Source organism: Oreochromis niloticus, linkage group LG19 (assembly GCF_001858045.2).
Source record: "Oreochromis niloticus isolate F11D_XX linkage group LG19, O_niloticus_UMD_NMBU, whole genome shotgun sequence".
Lineage (NCBI taxonomy): Eukaryota > Metazoa > Chordata > Actinopteri > Cichliformes > Cichlidae > Oreochromis > Oreochromis niloticus.
The window spans coordinates 19,748,499-19,769,187 of NC_031983.2; the positions used below are offsets into that span (position 1 = coordinate 19,748,499).

The 20,689-nt window shown below is 39.5% G+C and overlaps 1 protein-coding gene across 10 annotated transcripts in view; it reads right to left on the bottom strand.

The window, feature by feature from the left end:
- tnika (TRAF2 and NCK interacting kinase a) overlaps positions 1 to 20,689 on the bottom strand; it is a 60,819-nt gene that overhangs the window by 6,144 nt on the left and 33,986 nt on the right. For 2 of the 10 annotated variants that reach the window (XM_025900723.1, XM_025900722.1), the window contains exons 12-33: positions 20,470 to 20,668; positions 18,743 to 18,859; positions 17,590 to 17,676; positions 16,362 to 16,580; positions 15,476 to 16,024; positions 12,557 to 12,721; positions 12,097 to 12,363; positions 6,909 to 7,015; positions 6,634 to 6,749; positions 5,983 to 6,080; positions 5,810 to 5,833; positions 5,469 to 5,477; positions 4,875 to 4,943; positions 3,804 to 3,901; positions 3,567 to 3,669; positions 3,264 to 3,413; positions 3,063 to 3,159; positions 2,734 to 2,904; positions 2,483 to 2,626; positions 2,086 to 2,220; positions 917 to 1,017; positions 554 to 703 (exon numbers count right to left, since the gene is read on the bottom strand). In XM_025900723.1, coding sequence (XP_025756508.1) covers positions 554 to 703; positions 917 to 1,017; positions 2,086 to 2,220; positions 2,483 to 2,626; positions 2,734 to 2,904; positions 3,063 to 3,159; positions 3,264 to 3,413; positions 3,567 to 3,669; positions 3,804 to 3,901; positions 4,875 to 4,943; positions 5,469 to 5,477; positions 5,810 to 5,833; positions 5,983 to 6,080; positions 6,634 to 6,749; positions 6,909 to 7,015; positions 12,097 to 12,363; positions 12,557 to 12,721; positions 15,476 to 16,024; positions 16,362 to 16,580; positions 17,590 to 17,676; positions 18,743 to 18,859; positions 20,470 to 20,668 — 3,175 coding nt within the window. The remainder of the gene's footprint in view (positions 1 to 553; positions 704 to 916; positions 1,018 to 2,085; positions 2,221 to 2,482; positions 2,627 to 2,733; positions 2,905 to 3,062; positions 3,160 to 3,263; positions 3,414 to 3,566; positions 3,670 to 3,803; positions 3,902 to 4,874; positions 4,944 to 5,468; positions 5,478 to 5,809; positions 5,834 to 5,982; positions 6,081 to 6,633; positions 6,750 to 6,908; positions 7,016 to 12,096; positions 12,364 to 12,556; positions 12,722 to 15,475; positions 16,025 to 16,361; positions 16,581 to 17,589; positions 17,677 to 18,742; positions 18,860 to 20,469; positions 20,669 to 20,689) is intronic. The other 8 variants (XM_019348848.2, XM_005477307.4, XM_025900726.1 and 5 more) reach the window with 7 other exon arrangements.

The window sequence follows — 20,689 nt, forward strand, 5'->3', positions numbered from 1 at the left end:
TTTGACCTGTATTTGAATTAAAGCATGAGATTAGCGTCCACTATGGAACAAACTAATCTGCATGCAAGAACCAGATTTAATTTTTCACTCAAGCATACAAGAGGAAAATTAGTGACTGTCTCCCAACCTTCAAAGAGTGGAGTGGTTAAAATGAATAAGCCGATTTTTGATAGCAATTCTAAAGTCACATTTGGAAGTAGGTGTTCCTTCTTTATGCTCTGTAATAAAAGCAAGCAGTTTACATGAACAACCTGATTTCTTAACAAAGATAATCCAAGTACTACACACCAAATGAAGCAGCATGTATGCCTATATGTCTTTTATTGCATGACATTCAATCATCCAAGTAAATTGTTTCTCATGAAAGATCATTGTATTCCAAGAACCAACATGAGTCAATCCTCATGAAACAACAGATGAGTCACCGTTGGCTCGAGCGGCAATAAGCAGGTAACGGTTGAAAAAAACTTATGAGTGAGCTGTGGATGCTTACAGAAAGAGTCCCATTGATAAAACATGTTTAGACATATGTAGAAAGTAGTCTTTTACTTACATGTGAGGGAATGTATATGTCGTAAGGGTTGCCTGAGTCCACATCAATGACATGGAAGCCCACGCTGGAGCCATAGATGACCTTTAACCTCTGACCTTCTTCTACCGTCAGGTCAACCAGCTGGGGACGATGCTGTAGGTCTGTAAATGACTGAAAGAGAATGACACACAGTCAAGGGAGGCGTGATCAAATCATAAAGTCAGTCCATGAAACTGGAATTTACAAGGCCAAGAGTCATATATAGTATATAAACTTTATATAAATTTATACACATGCTGTGCACGCAGTAGACATGCATTCTACTTATGCGTGTGTCCAGTATGTTTTTAAGCACTGATGTCATTTCAGTTTTTACTTCTTTACCTTAAAGGCCATGAACTTGTGGTAGGGTTTTGGAGCCCAGGCATAGATTTCCACTGAATTTTTCAGAGCAATCACCAGGAACTTGATCCTCTCATATTTGACTGCAAACGTGACAAAGACACATTTAATTTCTGTGTAAATATCATTCTATACATATGATAATTTTTAATCCTACAACTGTTTATAACTTGCATAGTTCACATTTCTGTATAACTGTATATCTCAGATTTCTGTATAGTTTTTATTTCATATTTATATCCTGTTCATAGCCTGTACATAGCTTGTACTCACTACAGCCTGTACATACTTATAGTTATAGAATATTCATAACATACTTCACACAGTGTACATTATAACATACCATAATAGACCCATTTCTGTAATATACTTACATATCTATATTATTGCTAATATATATTGTAATATATCTATATCATGGCTAAAGCACTTCTGGATGGATGCAAACTGCATTTCGTTGCCCTGTACCTGTGCATGTGCAATGACAATAAAGTTGAATTCTATTCTATTCTATTCTATTCTATTTTAAGGCAACAAGAAATTAGAAGTGGCCTTACATTGGCCCAGTGTACATAATGAACACTCAGTTTTATTTAATTAGTATCAATGAACTCTTTATTTAGCTTTGTGCTCCCACAACATTTGCTGGTTGGGATTTCCTAAGAGACTTATGTTGTTAGATTTTACTTGTTCATGGATGAATCATAAAAGCTTTCAAAATATTGCTTAATCCTTTTCCCAGCTATTTGCATGTCAGATCTCCCAAATATCTCCTACGCACACTTTTTCTTGGCCATCTGATATGATTCCTGCAAGGTTTCTTGAGAAACCTGCTGCAAATCTCACCCTTTGCTTCAGTCTGTTATCAAAGTTCATGACTCACAAATTCTTAAAAATCTCACCCTAGATACAATGGATTCATTTCCAAGCATTGACTAATTTCTAAAATTCTCAAGAAAGCTTTTGCACATCAGCTCCTTCAACAAGTTTGGGTGTTAAAAAAATTCCAATCAGGTATTCGTCAAAATCAGCAGCAAATTATATTACCCAGTTTGTGGTTTATAAATTTCACAGCAGGTTAGAAGATACCACTTTAACTACAATGGCCCTTCAAATTAAACTTTATTTTATTTATACAAACAGACACTTACCAACTTTATAATGCACACAGCCTTCCAGTTCTCCTACAGTAATCCAGCCCTGCTTTTTCTCTACTTCTGGGTCGTTGTGTAATATTCTGTTCCTCAGCCAGGATAAATAGTAGACACGCAACTTATTCTTTTTCCCTGTGAAGGGAAGGGCAAACAGGAAAATGAAATCGATCAAATTAGTATTAAAATAATAACAATAATATTTTTGTAAAACAAAAAATAAATTAATGAAAGAATCAAAAACAAATGACCTCTTGCTGTAAAAATGAGATAAAAAGCTTCTTATGAAATAGATTTTGTCAACATGTCTTTTACTACCTTAATGTCTGTTGCAGAAAGTGTAACATAAGGTACAGGTATGAGCGTCTTGTGCATACTGTATGCATATTAAACCTACCAGATATAGTGACCAACACATTGAGGCCCTCTAGTACATCCATCTGTAGGAAGCGCCTTCTGGTGATCAGGTTATAAACTTTTCCCTGTCCACTTCGGTCGAGCAGCATGAGACCATTTTCTGTCCCCACTAGTAGATTCACACCTAAACGTGCACGGATAAGAGTCGAAGTCAGAGAAAAGAAAAGAAAAGCACACAAATAGAATATTTTGCTTTCTGTAGTGGGTAAGATAAAGGCTACACTGTCCTACCCCAAAGTGCAGCACAAAGGATCTCGGAGTTAAAACGTTTCTTGTATTTGCGGATCTCTGGCGTGTCACTGTGGGGTCTGATGTTGGTGGGGTTGACATTTACCACAGAGATCTTCCTGGCTTCATTTAGTCGTGCCTGCTCCTGCCTCAGCAGCTCATTGGCAAACATGGCTGCCAAGACAAAGATGAACAAAGACAGAAGGGAATATGTGATTGGTATTTTGGCAACAATGATGACAGGTAAGAAACGCCTTTTTCCACTAACAGCTCATTTCAAAGACGGAGTTCACTGACTGACATTTAATTAACACTCTACACTATCCTACTACCTGCTGCTGAGTTCTCATTGTCGTCACTTGGGGAGGTCTGATAGACCCGTGGATCAACGAATGGAGTAAATGATGCTTTGGACCCACCAACACCAAACTGTAAGACACAACACAATCAGTAAGTCCAACAATAGTCTACCTATTGTGACATAAAGACACAGGAATCATTGTTAAAGTGTGCAATTTGTGCCCGTGTCTCACCTCAGCCATGTCGCTGAGCTCCTGCAGGGCTGTGGTGGGCGTCGCTGACGGGGAGTTGCTCTGTTGTACCAGGTCAGGGAGGTTACCATGGTTACCATGATTTCCAAACCCGTTACTCTCACTATGACCTCCTCTCCTCCTCTCCTCTGCCTGTGTGACAGATAAAGACATTTAAATATCAAGAGAAGTTAGGAGAACAGAAAGATGAGCATAAAAGAATATATTGCTCTACAGAAATAACAGGTTTTTTGTCATGTAGCCAGTGGGTAAGCATGTTTGAGTGTGTGCGTGCATATTCGTCACCTCTCTCATTACTAGAGTACTGTCCTTCGAGCTGTTATAGGCATCTCCCAGAGAGTCTTCTGTCAACCCTCCATATGACTCTCCACTGCTCTGCACTGCTGGCCTGCAAGAAAAATACAGAGACTTAAATATTTAAAGTTAAAATTACACTAACACGCTACTGGCATTGTGCTAATTCCAAACCAACGAACACTAGCATGTTAGAGCAAGAGAGAGGAAACAAAGGCAAAAACGTACATTATGCGGGGAATATCGCTCACAGCAACAGTCCCATCTGTCTCCGCGTCTTCATCGCTGCTCTCCGATTCTTCACTGGAAGACGAGTAGTCTGTCACCTGTGTCAATGAACAAGAAGTAGAGAGAAAAATTTACTTTCGAACCACTGAGAAGCAACACTGATAAGAGAAGATTTACGGTTGTATCTGATTCCCTCTAGAAGTCATTTAGACTCCACCAGATATATACTTTTTGGTTTATATTGTGCAAACAGTGAAGAATGTGGGAAAGAGAACACAGATCTTTCATGCTGTTCTGCTAACGTGCAGTTGGTGGCACTATTGTACAAAGGCATCATAATTTTGGCAACAACAGCAAGAATGAAGTAGACTGCAAAATAGCAGATATGGATGCAAGTGTGGTAGTGGAGTATGGTTTCTGCTCAGCCGTATAAAGAGAAGTGGGGCAGAGTGGTGCAGTCAGCAGTGTCAGTGAAGGCTGAAGAAAGTCATTATAGGTCAGTTGTTATTATAAGTTGTTTAGCCTAGCAAGATCTTTTTTTCCCCTTTTAATAGAAAAAAATTAATGATTTTTGTGAAGAAGAAATTGTACTGCAAACACAAATGTTAGGTCTCATAGATACATGAGACCTAACATTTCTGTTCTTTTTAATATATAAAAAAAATTAAATACAAAATATCAGTGACTTTTAAGTTAGGTTGAACCTAAAACATGTTAAGCCATTCAAACAACTTGTGACTTTACAATTAACCAGTGATTACTATAAATAAGCAAAAATATATTTAAAGTAATGTTTCTTTTAGACTGAATCCCATCGGCTAATTACAATTTAAAATGGTATTGTAGCAGTGGTCAGGGATATCTAACATGACAGAGTCTAATTTAAATTTGTACTGTTTAATAATGATTTAGAATTTTTTTTTGCATGTTATCTGTACATGAAGATTTGTCACTACCATTGTCCCTGATTAACCTTAACCACAACATAAACTGGCTTTTAGCTTTGTCTATTTTCCATCCTCAACTTTTTATTCATGTTTGAATTTTGAGAATTTACAGTTGTCATTTTACCTTCACTGGAGGTCTGCTTCCCTCCTCTACCCTTAGTTCTCTGAGTTCCTTAGCTAATGCACTTAAGTCCTGTGAACAAAGGAAAAAAGAGGAGAGAAAAAACAAAGTGATTTAATTCAGTCTCAGAACCTCAAGACTGAGAGACCAAATCACACGCAAGGGCAAGGGAAGCAAAGAGGGTCAAAGATTCAGACAAACCATGACCATCAAGACTAAAGGCCAACTTAACTGTTGTCACATAGACATCCGAGCCTGTACACAAGAGCCATGGAACAAGAGTGCTGATCTGGCAGTACACTTTTAAAAAATCTTAACAGTTGAATTCTAACTTTCAACATGAGGATTGATCAAAATCAGCACTTTCATTCACTCACAAGCAAGTATGACCCTTGAGAACACAAGTCATAAGAACAGAGAAAGACATATAATCAAGCTTTATAAACTACTGGAGTGCAGAATTACTCCACTCTACCAATCACCCCCATGCCAACTGGCCCATGGTTCCTCCCCTCCCTCGCCGCCCCATCACCCAAGCCGATGGATCAGACCAAATCATGCAGACAGGGGGAGGATCATTACACACGGTGCGCTTACCAGCTCCTCCTGACCAGTAACCGTGATAATAGAGAAACAGGAAAAGAGATTCAAAGACTGTTCAGGTGCTTGGCAGTACACACATATTCACACACGCCCCCACCAAACACATGCAAACCCACACAGGCACGCATCCATATATACACTCTCTCAGGTATGTGTGTAGAAGCACACATGCACTGTCATTGCCATTACACCCTGATATGTCAGCGTAAAGAGGAAACATCATCTTCTTGTGAAACCCACTAACTCCATCATGCCAGGGGAAGAAAAGGGGCTCTGAAGATCAAAGGAAAACCAGAATAAAGGAAACAGGAGGGGGGGGCGCAATATTCACTAACCTCATCTATGGCTTTCTTATAGCTCTGAAGAGTAGAAGAAGAAAGAGATGGGAAGAGAAAGAAAGATCAAGTGAATAGTAGAAAAAGAGAGGAGGAGGCCTGTAAAAGATTCCCAGAGAGGAGATGGCTGTGACAGAAAGAGGTTCTTTGTATGTCTGTGTTGTTTGACTCACGGCAGGTCTGCTGGGTCTTGTTGATTCACGTCCCTCCTCCTGCTTGAGCTTTGCTTCTTGATTGGCTCCTGGAGGGGATCCCTCCTGCTTTGTTTGACCTACCAAAACAAAAAATGGTGATTAAAAGAAAATTAGCAGTTTAACTAAAATCTAAATATGCCGGATATTAATTTACTGCGAAACTCATTCATTAGAAAGTTTTTTATTTTTCTCCATCTGTATTTATTCCATCTTTAAGACTATTTGCTGTCAACAGAGTTGAAAAATAAATCCAACTAATATCAAGGTACTTCAACCTTTCTATGTGTTTGTCAGAGGGAAATCCATGCATATCTTAGATATCCCTGTGGCCTGTTGTTTGACACCTCGCTCTGCGCTTCTCTCTATCTCCCTCTCTCATTTCCTCTCTTCAATCTCTCCAGAGGCCCAGAGTAACAGGGCACATCAGACAGGTTGATCGGTGCAGAACTGCAATGTCCTGCTGATAGACTTGAAATCCATGTCAATATATGTGGAGGTACACATACACAGTATGTGTGATCCTCTGCCTACACATTGTTTTTTTTCTGGTTTACTTACAATGATATTTGCCAGATTAGGTTTTGTGTGTATCAGCCTGTGTAATGTGTTTAAGAGCTTGAGGTTTTATACCTCTCCTCTCAGCTGAACCCCCCTGAGATGAAGGGGACGAGGAAGATGATGAGTTGGAAGAGGTTCTTTGCAGCATAGCGTCCAAAGAGAGTTCAGAGCGCCGCAGGTCAGGGTTGCTGAAAAAGGATGAAAGCAAACCTTTTAAATATGCAGTATCTACATACAAAAGTACAAATAAATACAAGTTTTTATTTGTGTTTAAACACACTAAGGAATAACACATGGGAACTGTTACAGAAAGTCATTCAAAATCAGTTTGCTACTTTGGCCTTTACCTTGCCCTTATGAGCTGAGAACCCGTCCGGGGACCCAGACTTACTCCTCCATTAGGAGAGTTTTTCCTGACCAAGGCTGGGGAGATGGAAGTGGTCCGTTGGGGTACCTGGACAAACACAGAAACAAGATAAAACTTTGCTTTTTCTCCTGGAAAAGTGTTCAAAACATGTATCCTCATCTTTCTAAAGCACACTACCAATCCATGGCAAAGAGGGACATGGTAAAACACCATGATGTACAGTATAGCATTGATTTGTCAAGCAGCTGGAGAGGCCAACATTCTTAGTCAATTAGATTTAAAAACATTTAAAACAGAACTAGAAAGTGCATTTTCTGAAGAAACTGCAGTGTGAATGCTTGAATCTGAATGTATGCACTGAAATGAATTAATTGCTGAATTTTGAGTTAAAAATAAAAATGTTGAATGAGCTGGAAAATACAGGGTTTTTAACCTGAAAACAAAAGTGCAGAAATTTTTAAAAGTTGATGTTCACACAGAAGAAGTTGGAAAATAGCTGAAAAGTTTTTAAATTAAAATTAGAAAACCTAAGAAATGAGAAAAGAAAATTTAGAGTCAGAAAATATCTGAATGAATATTAAAAGTTCATATTCTTTGAATAACTGAATGACTAAAATGTGATCCCTCCACTTGGATGCACACAGTTTAAAACATTTGTATCTATGAGCTTTGAAAGACACGCTGTTGGAAAGAGAACAACGATGGCTTCGTTTTGAGGGTAAAATGATGGCTGTAGACCAAACACTGTGGACACAGCAGCAGTTGAAAGAGAAGTGCTTAAGATGAATCTTGGCACAGTGAGAGAGAGAGAGCTCGTTAGGCAGGCAGGTGTGAGCCTGGTTGCTATAGTGACTGCACCCAATGGCTCCATACACACGCACAGACATGCACCTCACTTTTGCTGCTTAAAATGAACAGAAAAGTCAGGCCCAAACAAATCCTTCCCAAATGAAAAGTATAGGTCCTATTGACGAAATTCTTTCACCGTGAGCGACAGCAATGTCTAGTCTACTGAATTCTCAGTTTTCATGCCTGTGGAGTTTATTATATGGACGTGGTGACAGTGTAAAGACACCATGCTCTTCTGATTTTCAAACGAAACTTCTGAGCCATTTTAACATTAGAGTCTATGGAAGAGTTGGAGGGGGGAGGCTGTGCATTGGTGACATTTATGAAAGAACCATAACACCTAGGACAATAGTAAACACATTGGATGAAAGAGGACAGCGATGGCTACGTTTTGAGGGTAAAATCATACCTGTAGAGCAAACGCCGCGGACACAGCAGCAGTTTTAAAAAAGATTTTAAGATTAATTTTTTCGCTCCTCTCACTCTAGCAGTTGAGCTGTCTCACTCTAGCCCCAACATTCCGTCCCATACACACCCATTATAAACTCTGAAACGGCTGAAAAAACATCATGAAACTTAAACTGGAACTGAAGAAAAAGTATAACAGATATTGAAAAGATAAATACAAGTTGAATAGTTGAATGTCTTGTCTTCGTTTTAAAGTTTGAATGGCGGCTCTATGTCAACGTATATGGAAGTAATAAGAGTTTAAAAATGAGTAAGTTGAAGGAGATTTTGAAGGGTCTTCCCATTGAAATACATGGGAAATTTTTGTTGAAAAAAGTTGAATAATTTTAAAAATATAAATGTTATAAATGAGAAAAATAGAAGCAGTCATGTCCAAAAGAAGAGGAATCGAATGGTGTTTGAATGGTTTTTCTAAGTTGAGCGGTTTTGAAGGAATTAGATGCCAAAAAACGTACGGAATATATAATAATAATAATAATAAAGATTACAACAACAATACTGTGAATGCTTTTACAAGCATTCACACTAACTAGAAAGTGCATTTTCTGAAGAAACTGCAGTGTGAATGCTTGAATCTGAATGTATGCACTGAAATGAATTAATTCCTGAATTTTAAGTTAAAAATGTTGAATGAGATGAAAAATACAGAAATTTGCACCTGAAAACAAAAAAGCTGAACTGCTAAAAGCTGACAACCACAGAGAAGAAGTTGGAAAAGAGCTGAAAATGTTTTAAATGTAAATTAGAAAAACATAAGAAATGACAAAAGACTATTTAGAGTCAGAAAACATCTGAATGAATATTAAAAGTTCATATTCTTTGAATCACTGAATGACTAAAATGTGATCCCTCCACTTGGATCCACACACTTTTAAGGGTTTACATCTCTGAGCTTTGAAAGACACTGTGTTGGAAAGAGAAGAACGATGGCGACGTTTTGAGGGTAAAATGATGGCTGTAGAGCAAACACTGTGGACACAGCAGCAGTTGAAAGAGAAGTGTTTAAGATGAATCTTGGCACACTGAGAGAGAGAGAGCTCGTTAGGCAGGCAGGTGTGAGCCTGGTTGCTATAGTGACTGCACCCAATGGCTCCATACACACGCACACAGACATGCACCTCACTTTTGCTGCTTAAAATGAACAGAAAAGTCAGGTCGAAACAAATCGCTCCCAAATGAAAAGTACAGGTCCTATTGACAAAATTCTTTCACCGTGAGCGACAGCAATGTCCAGTCTACCTAATTCTCAGTTTTCATGCCTGTGGAGTTTATTATATGGACGTGGTGACAGTGTAAAAACACCATGCTCTTCTGATTTTCAAACGAACTTTCTGAGCCATTTTAACATTAGAGTCTATGGAGGAGTTGGAGGGAGGAGGCTGTGCTTTGGTGACATTTATGAAAGAACCATAACACCTAGTACAATAGTAAACACATTGGATGAAAGAGGACAGCGATGGCTACGTTTTGAGGGTAAAATCATACCTGTAGAGCAAACGCTGCGGACACAGCAGCAGTTTTAAAAAATATTTTCAGATTAATTTTTTCGCTCCTCTCACTCTGGCAGTTGAGCTGTCTCACTCTAGCCCCAACATTCCGTCCCATACACACCCATTATAAACTCTGAAATGGCTGAAAAAACATCATGAAACTTAAACTGGAACTAAAGAAAAAGTATAATAGATATTGAAAAGATAAATACAAGTTGAATAGTTGAATGTCTTGTCTTCGTTTTAAAGTTTGAATGGTGGCTCTATGTCAACGTATGTTGAAGTAGATACAGTTTGAAAATGAGTAAGTTGAATGAGGATTTGAAGGGTCTCCCCATTGAAATACATGGGAAATTTTTGTTGAAAAAAGTTGAATAAAATTAAAAATATAAATGTTATAAATGAGAAAAATAGAAGCAGTCATGTCCAAAAGAAGAGGAATCTAACGGTGTTTGAATGGTTTTTCTAAGTTGAACGGTTTTGAAGGAGAGAGACTACAAAAAACGTACGGAATATATAATAAAATATAATAATAATAATAATAAAGATTAGAAGAACAATACTGTGAATGCTTTTACAAGCATTCACACTAATAATAATAACTAGAAAGTGCATTTTCTGAAGAAACTGCAGTGTGAATGCTTGAATCTGAATGTATGCACTGAAATGAATTAATTGCTGAATTTTGAGTTAAAAATAAAAATGTTGAATGAGCTGGAAAATACAGAGTTTTTAACCTTAAAACAAAAGTGCAGAACTTTTGAAAGCTGATGTTCACACAGAAGAAGTTGGAAAATAGCTGAAAAGTTTTTAAATTAAAATTTGGAAAACCTAAGAAATGAGAACAGAAAATCTAGAGTCAGAAAACATCTGAATGAATATTAAAAGTTCATATTCTTTGAATCACTGAATGACTAAAGTGTAATCCCTCCACTTGGATCCACACACTTTTAAAGGTTTACATCTCTGAGCTTTGAAAGACATGCTGTTGGAAAGAGAACAACGATGGCTTCGTTTTGAGGGTAAAATGATGGCTGTAGAGCAAACACTGTGGACACAGCAGCAGTTGAAAGAGAAGTGTTTAAGATGAATCTTGGCAAAGTGAGAGAGAGCTCGTTAGGCAGGCAGGTGTGAGCCTGGTTGCTATAGTGACTGCACCCAATGGCTCAGTACACACGCTCACAGACATGCACCTCACTTTTGCTGCTTAAAATGAACAGAAAAGTCAGGCCGAAACAAATCGCTCCCAAATGAAAAGTACAGGTCCTATTGACGAAATTCTTTCACCGTGAGCGGCAGCAATGTCCAGTCTACCTAATTCTCAGTTTTCATGCCTGTGGAGTTTATTATATGGACGTGGTGACAGTGGAAAGACACCATGCTCTTCTGATTTTCAAAGGAACTTTCTGAGCCATTTTAACATTAGAGTCTATGGAGGAGTTGGAGGGAGGAGGCTGTGCTTTGGTGACATTTATGAAAGAACCATAACACCTAGTACAATAGTAAACACATTGTATGAAAGAGGACAGCGATGGCTACGTTTTGAGGGTAAAATCAGACCTGTAGAGCAAACGCTGCGGACACAGCAGCAGTTTTAAAAAATATTTTAAGATTAATTTTTTCGCTCCTCTCACTCTGGCAGTTGAGCTGTCTCACTCTAGCCCCAACATTCCATCCCATACACACCCATTATAAACTCTGAAACGGCTGAAAAATCATCATGAAACTTAAACTGGAACTGAAGAAAAAGTATAATAGATATTGAAAAGATAAATACAAGTTGAATAGTTGAATGTCTTGTCTTCGTTTTAAAGTTTGAATGGTGGCTCTATGTCAACGTATGTGGTAAGTAATATGAGTTTAAAAATGAGTAAGTTGAAGGAGATTTTGAAGGGTCTTCCCATTGAAATACATGGGAAATTTTTGTTGAAAAAAGTTGAATAATTTTAAAAATATAAATGTTATAAATGAGAAAAATACAAGCAGTCATGTCCAAAAGAAGAGGAATCTAACGGTGTTTGAATGGTTTTTCTAAGTTGAACGGTTTTGAAGGAATTAGATGCCAAAAAACGTACGGAATATATAATAATAATAATAATAATAATAAAGATTACAACAACAATACTGTGAATGCTTTTACAAGCATTCACACTAATAATAATAAAGATTACAACAACAATACTGTGAATGCTTTTACAAGCATTCACACTAATTATTAATAAAATTGCAAGTATACTACACTATGCAATATTTAAATACAGAGTTCAAAAAATGCTGAAACAATAAATAAAAAGCATAAACACAGGTTAAAAAAAAGACACCAGTTATTCTTAGCCTTCATTTCTGATTCTGAATCTCAACCTTGGGTGGGATGTCCTCCTCTCTCAGCCAAGCGGTTCTGTCCCGATCCCGATCTCGATCCCTGTCACGATCCCGTTCCTCCCTGCCAGCATTGCGCTGTGGAGGTCCCGGGGTGTCAGAAGTGGGGTCTGAGTTCTGACGAGGCATCTCAGGCCTGGGGGAGCCCACACTCACACCCTCACTGAGAGTTGAGTCTTTCTGGTCCTGCAGAGATTGAGAGCCAGACATGGAGCTAGTGTGGGTTTTCACAGGAACCAGGTGAGCCATCTGTGGGGGTAAAAGCATTGATGAAGTCAGTTAGAGTTTAACAGTGTGAGTGAAATGGACAAAGGATGGTTAAGGGTGAGGTAGACAACAATATGTGAGAGAAGGCACGAAAGATGAAAGCGCCTCTTTTTGCACACACACACACACACACACACACACACACACACACACACACACACACACACACACACACCTGTGGTTCGTTGGAACGGTGGATGGGTGGGGTACGGGCAGGCTGCATGCCCCCGCTGCTGAAGGACTCGGAGCGGGGTGGGAGGGAGGGGTCGGAGATGCGGTTGGACACTTTGTGCTGCAGCGCTGGAGAGCTCTGTCTGTTCAGCTTAGATCGCTCCTCCACCTGAGGCAGGTCACATACGACTGTCACTCACAGTGAAGCACACAACACAACCAATCACCATGTCTGATCCACAATGGGCATCACCCACACACCCATGCACCTCTACAAGCCACTAGACAATCTTAAACATCACTCTACTCTGCGGTGACAACAACCGCAATGTGGAAGTGTGCGACTGACGGATTGCTGGATATTACATAAGAAATTTACGAGAGCCTCTCTTTATATTGCACACTGTTTTAATGACATGATAGGACTCTGTGTCACTAAGTGAAGTCTTGTTTTTCGAGTTAAAACCAGTCTTAACCGTCTCTTCAACTCAATAATTACACAGGTGAGCCATGCCAGACTTCCACAGAAGTCCTTATCAGGGTAAACTAGCAGGCGAACAATAACACAAAGATTTTGTTTTGCACAACGAATAGGTTCTTTATTCAACCACAGATTGGGCGTCTGACTAATTTATGTCTCATTTAAGTTGTTTGTGGTGCCGTTTCTCCATGTTGAGGAGTAAGAGTGTCTGATGGCTGTAGTGAAAGGTTAAGTATAGCTTCTAATCTCCTTTATCAGATGCCACATTCAAAACAGAATAAAAGAACCACGTAAGCACAACTCAATGTTGAAGTGTTTGTGTAGTTCCAGTCCGTTTCCACTGAACTGGGCTCACGTGTGTCAAAGTAAATACATCTGTGTGTGAAAGGAGCAGGAAGCTCCTCTTGCCAGTGTAATCTGATTATCAGATTATCTGCTGTGCAATAGGAGAATGTTCCAAGGGATACACCCAGCTGCCAAAATCACACTTTTCCACTCTAAACACTCTACCCATCTGGAGTTTGAGGGTTGAGTGATGGCAACAGCCTCCAGGTAAACAAGCATGCCTTTCTCTTTAAAAGCTTTCTCTAAATCCACAGGAGCTCACATAATCTAGCAGGATTATTTCAGATTATGGTTCAAAACAGCTATGCGATACCGAGCCATTCCTCAAATCTGTGTTAGTTGCCTGCTACAAGGTCAACTACAACGTTGCAACTTTGACATTTAAAGCATCAAACAGTTTTTGTTAGTTCCTTGAATGAAATGCAACTACGGATGATGGAACTGAAAGAAAAAACATTCAGTGGTTTAGGCGAAGTACTGCTGAGATCGAAGTTTGATCTGTGGAGTGTAATCAAGGTTAGTATATTGACTAAACAACAAGAAAAGAGATTAGAAAAAGATGAAGAAAAACCTTTTGGGTAGCGCATATTTCATTGTTTTGTGTTTGTCATAAGTTTACCACCCAAAAACTCTTTCTACTACAGAGAGAACAGAATATTGGAGGTTAGCTGTTGGCAATGTTGCATCTACATACAAAAAAAAATACTGTATGAGATGAGGAAGAAGAATAGGTTGCCAGGAAGGCATCTCAGGTTTATTAAAGGATCCCACCACCACTTGGCCAGCACCCATCACCAGGTTAGGATATGATTTACTGGTTGACTGACCTAACTGGAAGATGAGATGGGTGGGTTTTCCCTGATGCCATCAAATCCGAGATATCTAGAAGTAGGCTCATCACGGTGCACTCTGGGAAACTGGGTGGCAGGGGCATTCAGGGGGCAGGCAGGGGGGAATGAGTGGTCTGGCTAACTAGGCTACTGTATCTACAAAGTGGTATTAAACTATAACTGAACACAGGCACCTCTCCCCTTGATCTCAATCCCATAAATAATACGAGCTATATAAAATGAATAAGTAAATGTGTTACTAACAGTAAGAAAAAAATATATATAAACTTTATAGGGACAAAAGTGGAAATGTACCTTTTACTGTCTGTATGCTTGAGTGTGAACATTCTGCATGTATCCAATTGTACTTGTACTATATCTGAGCCATAGAAGTAATACAAAAACTTGATATCCTGCTGTAGTTAAAATGAGTGGAGCAGAGCATTTATTCAATCACAAATATAGAAGTACAAGTGTGTGTGTGTGTGTGTGTGTGTGTGTGTGTGTGTGTGTGTGTGTGTAGTCTTATATACATGTGCTGGAGCAGAGTCTAGCACTCTGTTGGTCCAACAGACCTGACGATCTGGGATTGGGATCCAAAGGGAGAGCCTTGTGGGGAGCAGTGAGGTGAACTGTTAGGAAATGAGGTTTGGTTAGGCAAGACTAAGGTGGGGTAATAAGGAGATTCTGTGTTGAACCCAGGGCTCTCAGGAGAGAATGGAGGAGAGAAGAAACTGCTGGATGGTGATACTGGGGATGTGGACAGCGACACTGAGGATGTGGGGGATTGTGTGTGGAAAATTTGAGGAGAGTTGCGAGGAGAAAGGCACAACCAAGGGGATGGAGAGTTTGATCTCATTGAATTAATATTATTCATGCTTCTGTTTAGTAACCCTGCAGGTGCAGAAGCACTAAGATCACACATAGAGGAACTACCTCTAATTGCATGTTGCCCCCATGTCTCAGAGTTCATGCCCCTATCAGAAAGAGGGAAAAGTAAGTGATTGTTATCAGGGACTTGGAGAAGATTGCTACTGCTGGGAGCAGGTGAGTAGGAGTTCCTGTGTTTAGATAGGGCAGAATAGAGAGCATTTGCAGGGAAGGACTGAGAGAGGAGGTCAGTTTGGTCAACTGCCTCTGAGTCCAAGGACATCGTAAGGCTGTCATGGCTCAACGATTTGTGCCATCCTCCCAGATTATCAAGCTCTATGTCTACATCTATTCTATTGCAGGGTGAGTGTGACCTGCCACGTCGATGGGCACTAACCAGTAAGGCCATGGGTTTGGAAGGCGCGGGATTCTGGATCTGTCCTGGAGATATCGGATGAGGTCGAGCCTTAAGCTGTGAGTCTTGAGACATTAGCCCCTTAATGGTTGGCTGACTTGGGACAGACAGAGGTCTATCTCTATGCTTCCCTTTTTGACTGCTAGGCTCTAGTAGATAACCAGAGCCTTGTTTAGGGCTCTTGACAGGACCTTTATTGGACCCTTGCCCAGCAGACTTACTGTGCTCTGGGACATACCCCGGGCTACGCCCCCTTCGATTGTGTTTCTGAGCTCTAAGTTCTTTGACCTGCTGGCTTATCTCCAGCTTCAACTCTGGATCTAGGGGTTCACCAGGGTCTACTGAAATACATATATGGGGAAGCTGGCTGGAGAGAAGCTGGGGAGAATGAGAAAGAGTACGCTTAGGGGCCTGAGGTCTAGACTGGCCGTGAGAGCTAGAAGCTGAAGTTTGAAGCTGGTTGAATGACTGATGATGTCGAATGCGGGAACGAGGTGGGTTACCATGAGCATGCTGCTGCTGCTTCGGGACCTAGGGGTCACAGTCAGAGGACATTAAGCAACAGACACACACAAAGCACACTTCACAGGGTAATTATTAAAGAAACAGATTTCATTTTAAAAGTGTGTTTCGATTCAAAAAGCAAAGTTTCTCCACTACTCTCCTCACAAAGTTCCTGCTTCTAGTACAACCTGCTAAATAAGATAACCACAATGCAATAAGGCCACTGGTTGAGGTTCACTTTAAATACATTATTGACATCAGCATAAAAACATTTAGTGCACAGACCTGGTGCTCAGAACCTTTCTTCATGGAAGACAAGCAAGTTCAAAAGACCATGCATATCTTTGCATGTCATGTATATTACCTCTTTAGCCCAGGCAGGCTTGTCGTTAGGATTAACGACATCCTTATAGTGGTAAAGCGGTTTCTTCTCTGCTTGTCTTCCCTCCTGCTGCTGCTGCTGCTGCTGCTGCTGTTGCTGCTGCTGCTGCTGCAAAGACACCAGGTAGGCTCTCTCCTGCTGGAGCTGCCTCTGTAGCCGCTCTGCCTGCCGCTGCTCCTCAATCTGCTTACGCTTGTACTCCTGAAGAAAGAAAGGTAGAGGGTGAATGGCAGGAAGGAAAGAGATGAGAAACAAAAAACAGGAAAATATTTTATACGGGAGCAAAGACACAAAGACAAATTAGCACAAGGGAAAATGGGTGAGGAAGAGGAGGTACCGGTAGATATCGACACAAAATCAGGTCAATAGGTATTACGCAACTTTCAATGCGTTTATAAACTCAAGGAGAAAAACAGTAGCTGCATATTCTAATGATCATTATCCCTCCCTATATGTGCAGAATTTAAGGGTTGAGAATGGCTTGAATAATTTTCAAATTGGGAGGAAAGTCCATACACATTATTTCTCTTTTAATTGTATTTGAAAATACTTTGTGTGTGACACAATCTTCCACATAGTGTCAGATTTGAGTCATGCATTCACATAACAGACATGACAAACATACAAATTGACCATTGGATTAACTCAATATGGAACACAAACACACTTTCTACATATAGCTCTGGCAAAAAACCAAACAAAATCTGCAGGAACAACAGGGAAGAGGAATGTAAATATTGGAGCGATGGGCACAAGAATAACGACATAGCACAGCACTGGATTTTGGCACTAGGGGTCATTTTTGTGGCCTTTGGATCTCAAAAGGTTTCCTTTCAAACTTGGCACAGTCTTCAATTTTTAGCTCTAAAGTGCATGAGTGATGCAGTATACAAATACTAAAAGGAAATACTCTTAAAAAAGAGCAGGGCACAGAGGAAAACAACAGTGTCCTACATTTTCTTTGCATGACATAACAGGGCAGTCAAAACAGAAGTGTTTTTTGTCTGCAAAATCCTTTGAGGTCCAGCCAACTAAATGATGCTGCACATGCGTTCAGTGATCCGAATCAATTTCAGAGAAAAATGTTTTTGCTCAAATCTGTAGCTAATAGGCCAAAGAATATATATTCCATTCAGGTGCATGCAGTGGGGACAGGGATCACACAGCACAGTTGGGGAGCAGTTGTAGCACGTGGGAGGGCTGTGGTTACCAGCAGTAATGCCTGTTCCTGCAGTAGCTGCTGCTGGAGAATCTCTAACTGCCTCTGTTCCTCTTCCAGCTGTCTACGGATATACTCCTGAGCAGCATGATGGCACAAGGAGATAGAAATAGATTGAGAGATAAATCTGGAGATCTGAACATTTATATACAGGCAGAGAAGAAAGCTAAAGACAGAAAGGGGGAAATAGAGAATATAATCTCCTGTGATTCTTTTCGATGAGGAGAGAAGATAATAATAAAAGATATTATATCCTCAAACAATTGTAATGTGTTACAAAGGGAAAATGAGAAAAAAAGAGGTTTGAAGTTATCTCTTCAAAAGACTTGAGAAGCGTGGCAGGAGAGCAGCAGAGCGATAAACAGAAAGTAGGATAGACAAAAAATACATGGCTGAACTGCAGCTCAAGTTCACAGAGAGGACAAGAGAAAAACATGTTAAAAGAGAGAAAGAGACAAGTAAGGGGAAAGATACAGAACAATCAAAATGCATGCATCTATAAAAAACTATAAAATTTTCCATTCCTATAAGGCTGCAAAAACGTCTATGCTAAAAATGCTGCAACAGCTTTCTCTGCTTTAGAGTTTCCACCAATGTTTTTGGCACCTCTATCCAATGTAACAACTTTTAGTGATTTTTTGTTCTATACTTTTACTTTTTGAGTTTTTATATCAAAACAATGGCATGCAGCTAATGAAGCTAGAAAAAATAAATATTCATTTTTGAAATAACAAATACCGAAGAAAAACAAATCACTGAGGGACCAGCAGCGGATTTAGAGAAAGAAACTCCGGGGATGAGTTTCCACCAAGGCTTTAAGCAACCTCTGTGTAATGTAACAGTGCTTTTAGTTCAACACTTTTAATTTTGATTTACGACTCAAACATTGAGCTTCTATATCCAGCAATCATTATAATTTTATATTAGCAACTGATGAAGCCAGATTAAAAATAAAGATTAATTTAAAACAGCATTACAAATGTACAAATAAAGAAAGAAATGTCCTTTCCTATTATGTAACTGTATTATACCAATGTATAATTAGTTTGAGGAATTCTACACTAACTCCCAACACCGTGGTTCATATATCTGTTGCATCCTGTTGTCGCACCACAAATACAAGTTTTGCAATACAAGTATGGACCTGTTCTCTTTCTGCATGTCTCCTCTCCTCTTCTCTGCGGAGCTGCTCCATTTCCTCATAACGTCTTCTCTGTTCCCTCTCTTGCTGTTTCCTCAGCTCACGCTCACGCTGCTGTTGCTGTTGTCAGGAAAGCAGGAACGCACAAAGATTAAGGATCATCACAGTGAACACAAATCAGGAAATCATGTTTGTTTGGTATGCTTTTTTTGGTACGTGTTACACCTTCTAGGATAATAACACAGGAAATGAGTATACAAACACATGTGTAAATAATGTGTGTATTTTGTCACGCATACAAAGACACAGACACCCTTGAAGTGGTGGGTTCATGTAAGTTAAGTCTAGTCATGGTGCTTAGAGGTGCATTGGAAGGCAAATCCTTGGGGGAACCCACAGAGAGCACACAGATTATGGGCTAAGGATTTCCTTCTGTAAGCCTGCTCTCTGGAACTAAGAAAGGGACATTGGGGAACAAGCTCTGAGTGTGTCCGTGTATGTGTGTAAGTGTGTGTAGAAATGTCGTTCTTTCTCTACCAAAATTGTGTTTTGCAAATTTAAATATGTGGAACCAAATATTCTTTCCTATAGATAATAAACTGTTTTATAGAGAACATAAACATTATTGGAAATGGTTCAATTAGAAAAGATATTTACATAGTAGTGATGTTAATTTGTGGTGACTGTTAATTTAGAAACATTTACATGAATTTGTCAGATGTATTGCTAATATGTAAACTAGGTTATTGATGGTAACATGCTTACATATTTTCTGTAGATAAATGTAATTCAGCTGAGATGGGGCTCAAACGGTTGTAATTAAACCCATTACTCTATTTTGCACCACTTACAAGTAGTTTTATATTCATATTTGATTTAATGAATAGCATTTTTGCCATTTTTGTGTACTCATTCAGTTTGTAGCGTAACTTCAAAATTTCAATATTTGCACGCACGCCCCAGCAATGCATTCATTAAACCCGCTCCAAGTGGCACACCCAGAGCCACACTATTTGAACCTGTCACGACTGATTTCATAAAGCTCGCTCCAAGTGTTGGGAAGAAATATTGTCTTATTATGGTTGACACGTTATATCTAGGTGGAGGCCTTCGCAACATGAAACAAAGATGTCATAGCAAAAGCATTGTTGATAGAGGTTGTTCCCAGATGAGTAACTCCCACAAAAGTTGATAATTGTTCACAGTTTGTAAGTATAGCTATCAAACAGCTAGGCTTGGACTTAACACATCATTGTTCTTTCATCCAGCTAGTGGAGGAGCCATGAAACAAGAGAAGCCCCAGAAACAGAAGCCATTAAATATTACAAAGAGACTGGCCTTCAATCATTTTAAGTCCCTTTGAAATCCTGTTTGGGAGAACCCCAGTGATGGTGATGGGTACTGATAAGCATTGATTATTGCTATTTATATGCAAATATCCAAATAGGTTTTTGCATTCTGTTTTAGACATTAACTCTGTAATTAAACTGGACACTGACTAACAGTGTCTGATTAACAGATGATGCAAACAAGAACAATTAAAAGCTAACATTCCTTAGACTTTCCTATGAATTTTGGATTGTTTTTTTCTTCTTCTCCTTTTTTTGTTGGTTTATGACCTACTATATTTTGTAGTTTGAACATTTTATGTATGTGTATGTGAAGCAATCGGTTGTTTGAAAAGCTACAGTATACTTTCAAAGCTTTGCCTTCACTTCATTCTCTCTTACTTCTTCCAGCCGCCTCCTCTGTTCCTTTTGCTCTTCGATGCGTTTCTGTCTCTCAGCCAACAGTAAGCGCTTGTGCTCCTCATTCTGCTGTTGCTCCAGCTGTTGCCGCCGTTGGGCCTCTGAACGCTCCTTATTGGCGAGCTGTAAGCGCAGGAAGTCTCGCCTCAGGGTTGACTCCCCGGGGATGTTGATGATGGAGCTGGAAAGGTGGACAGTGAAA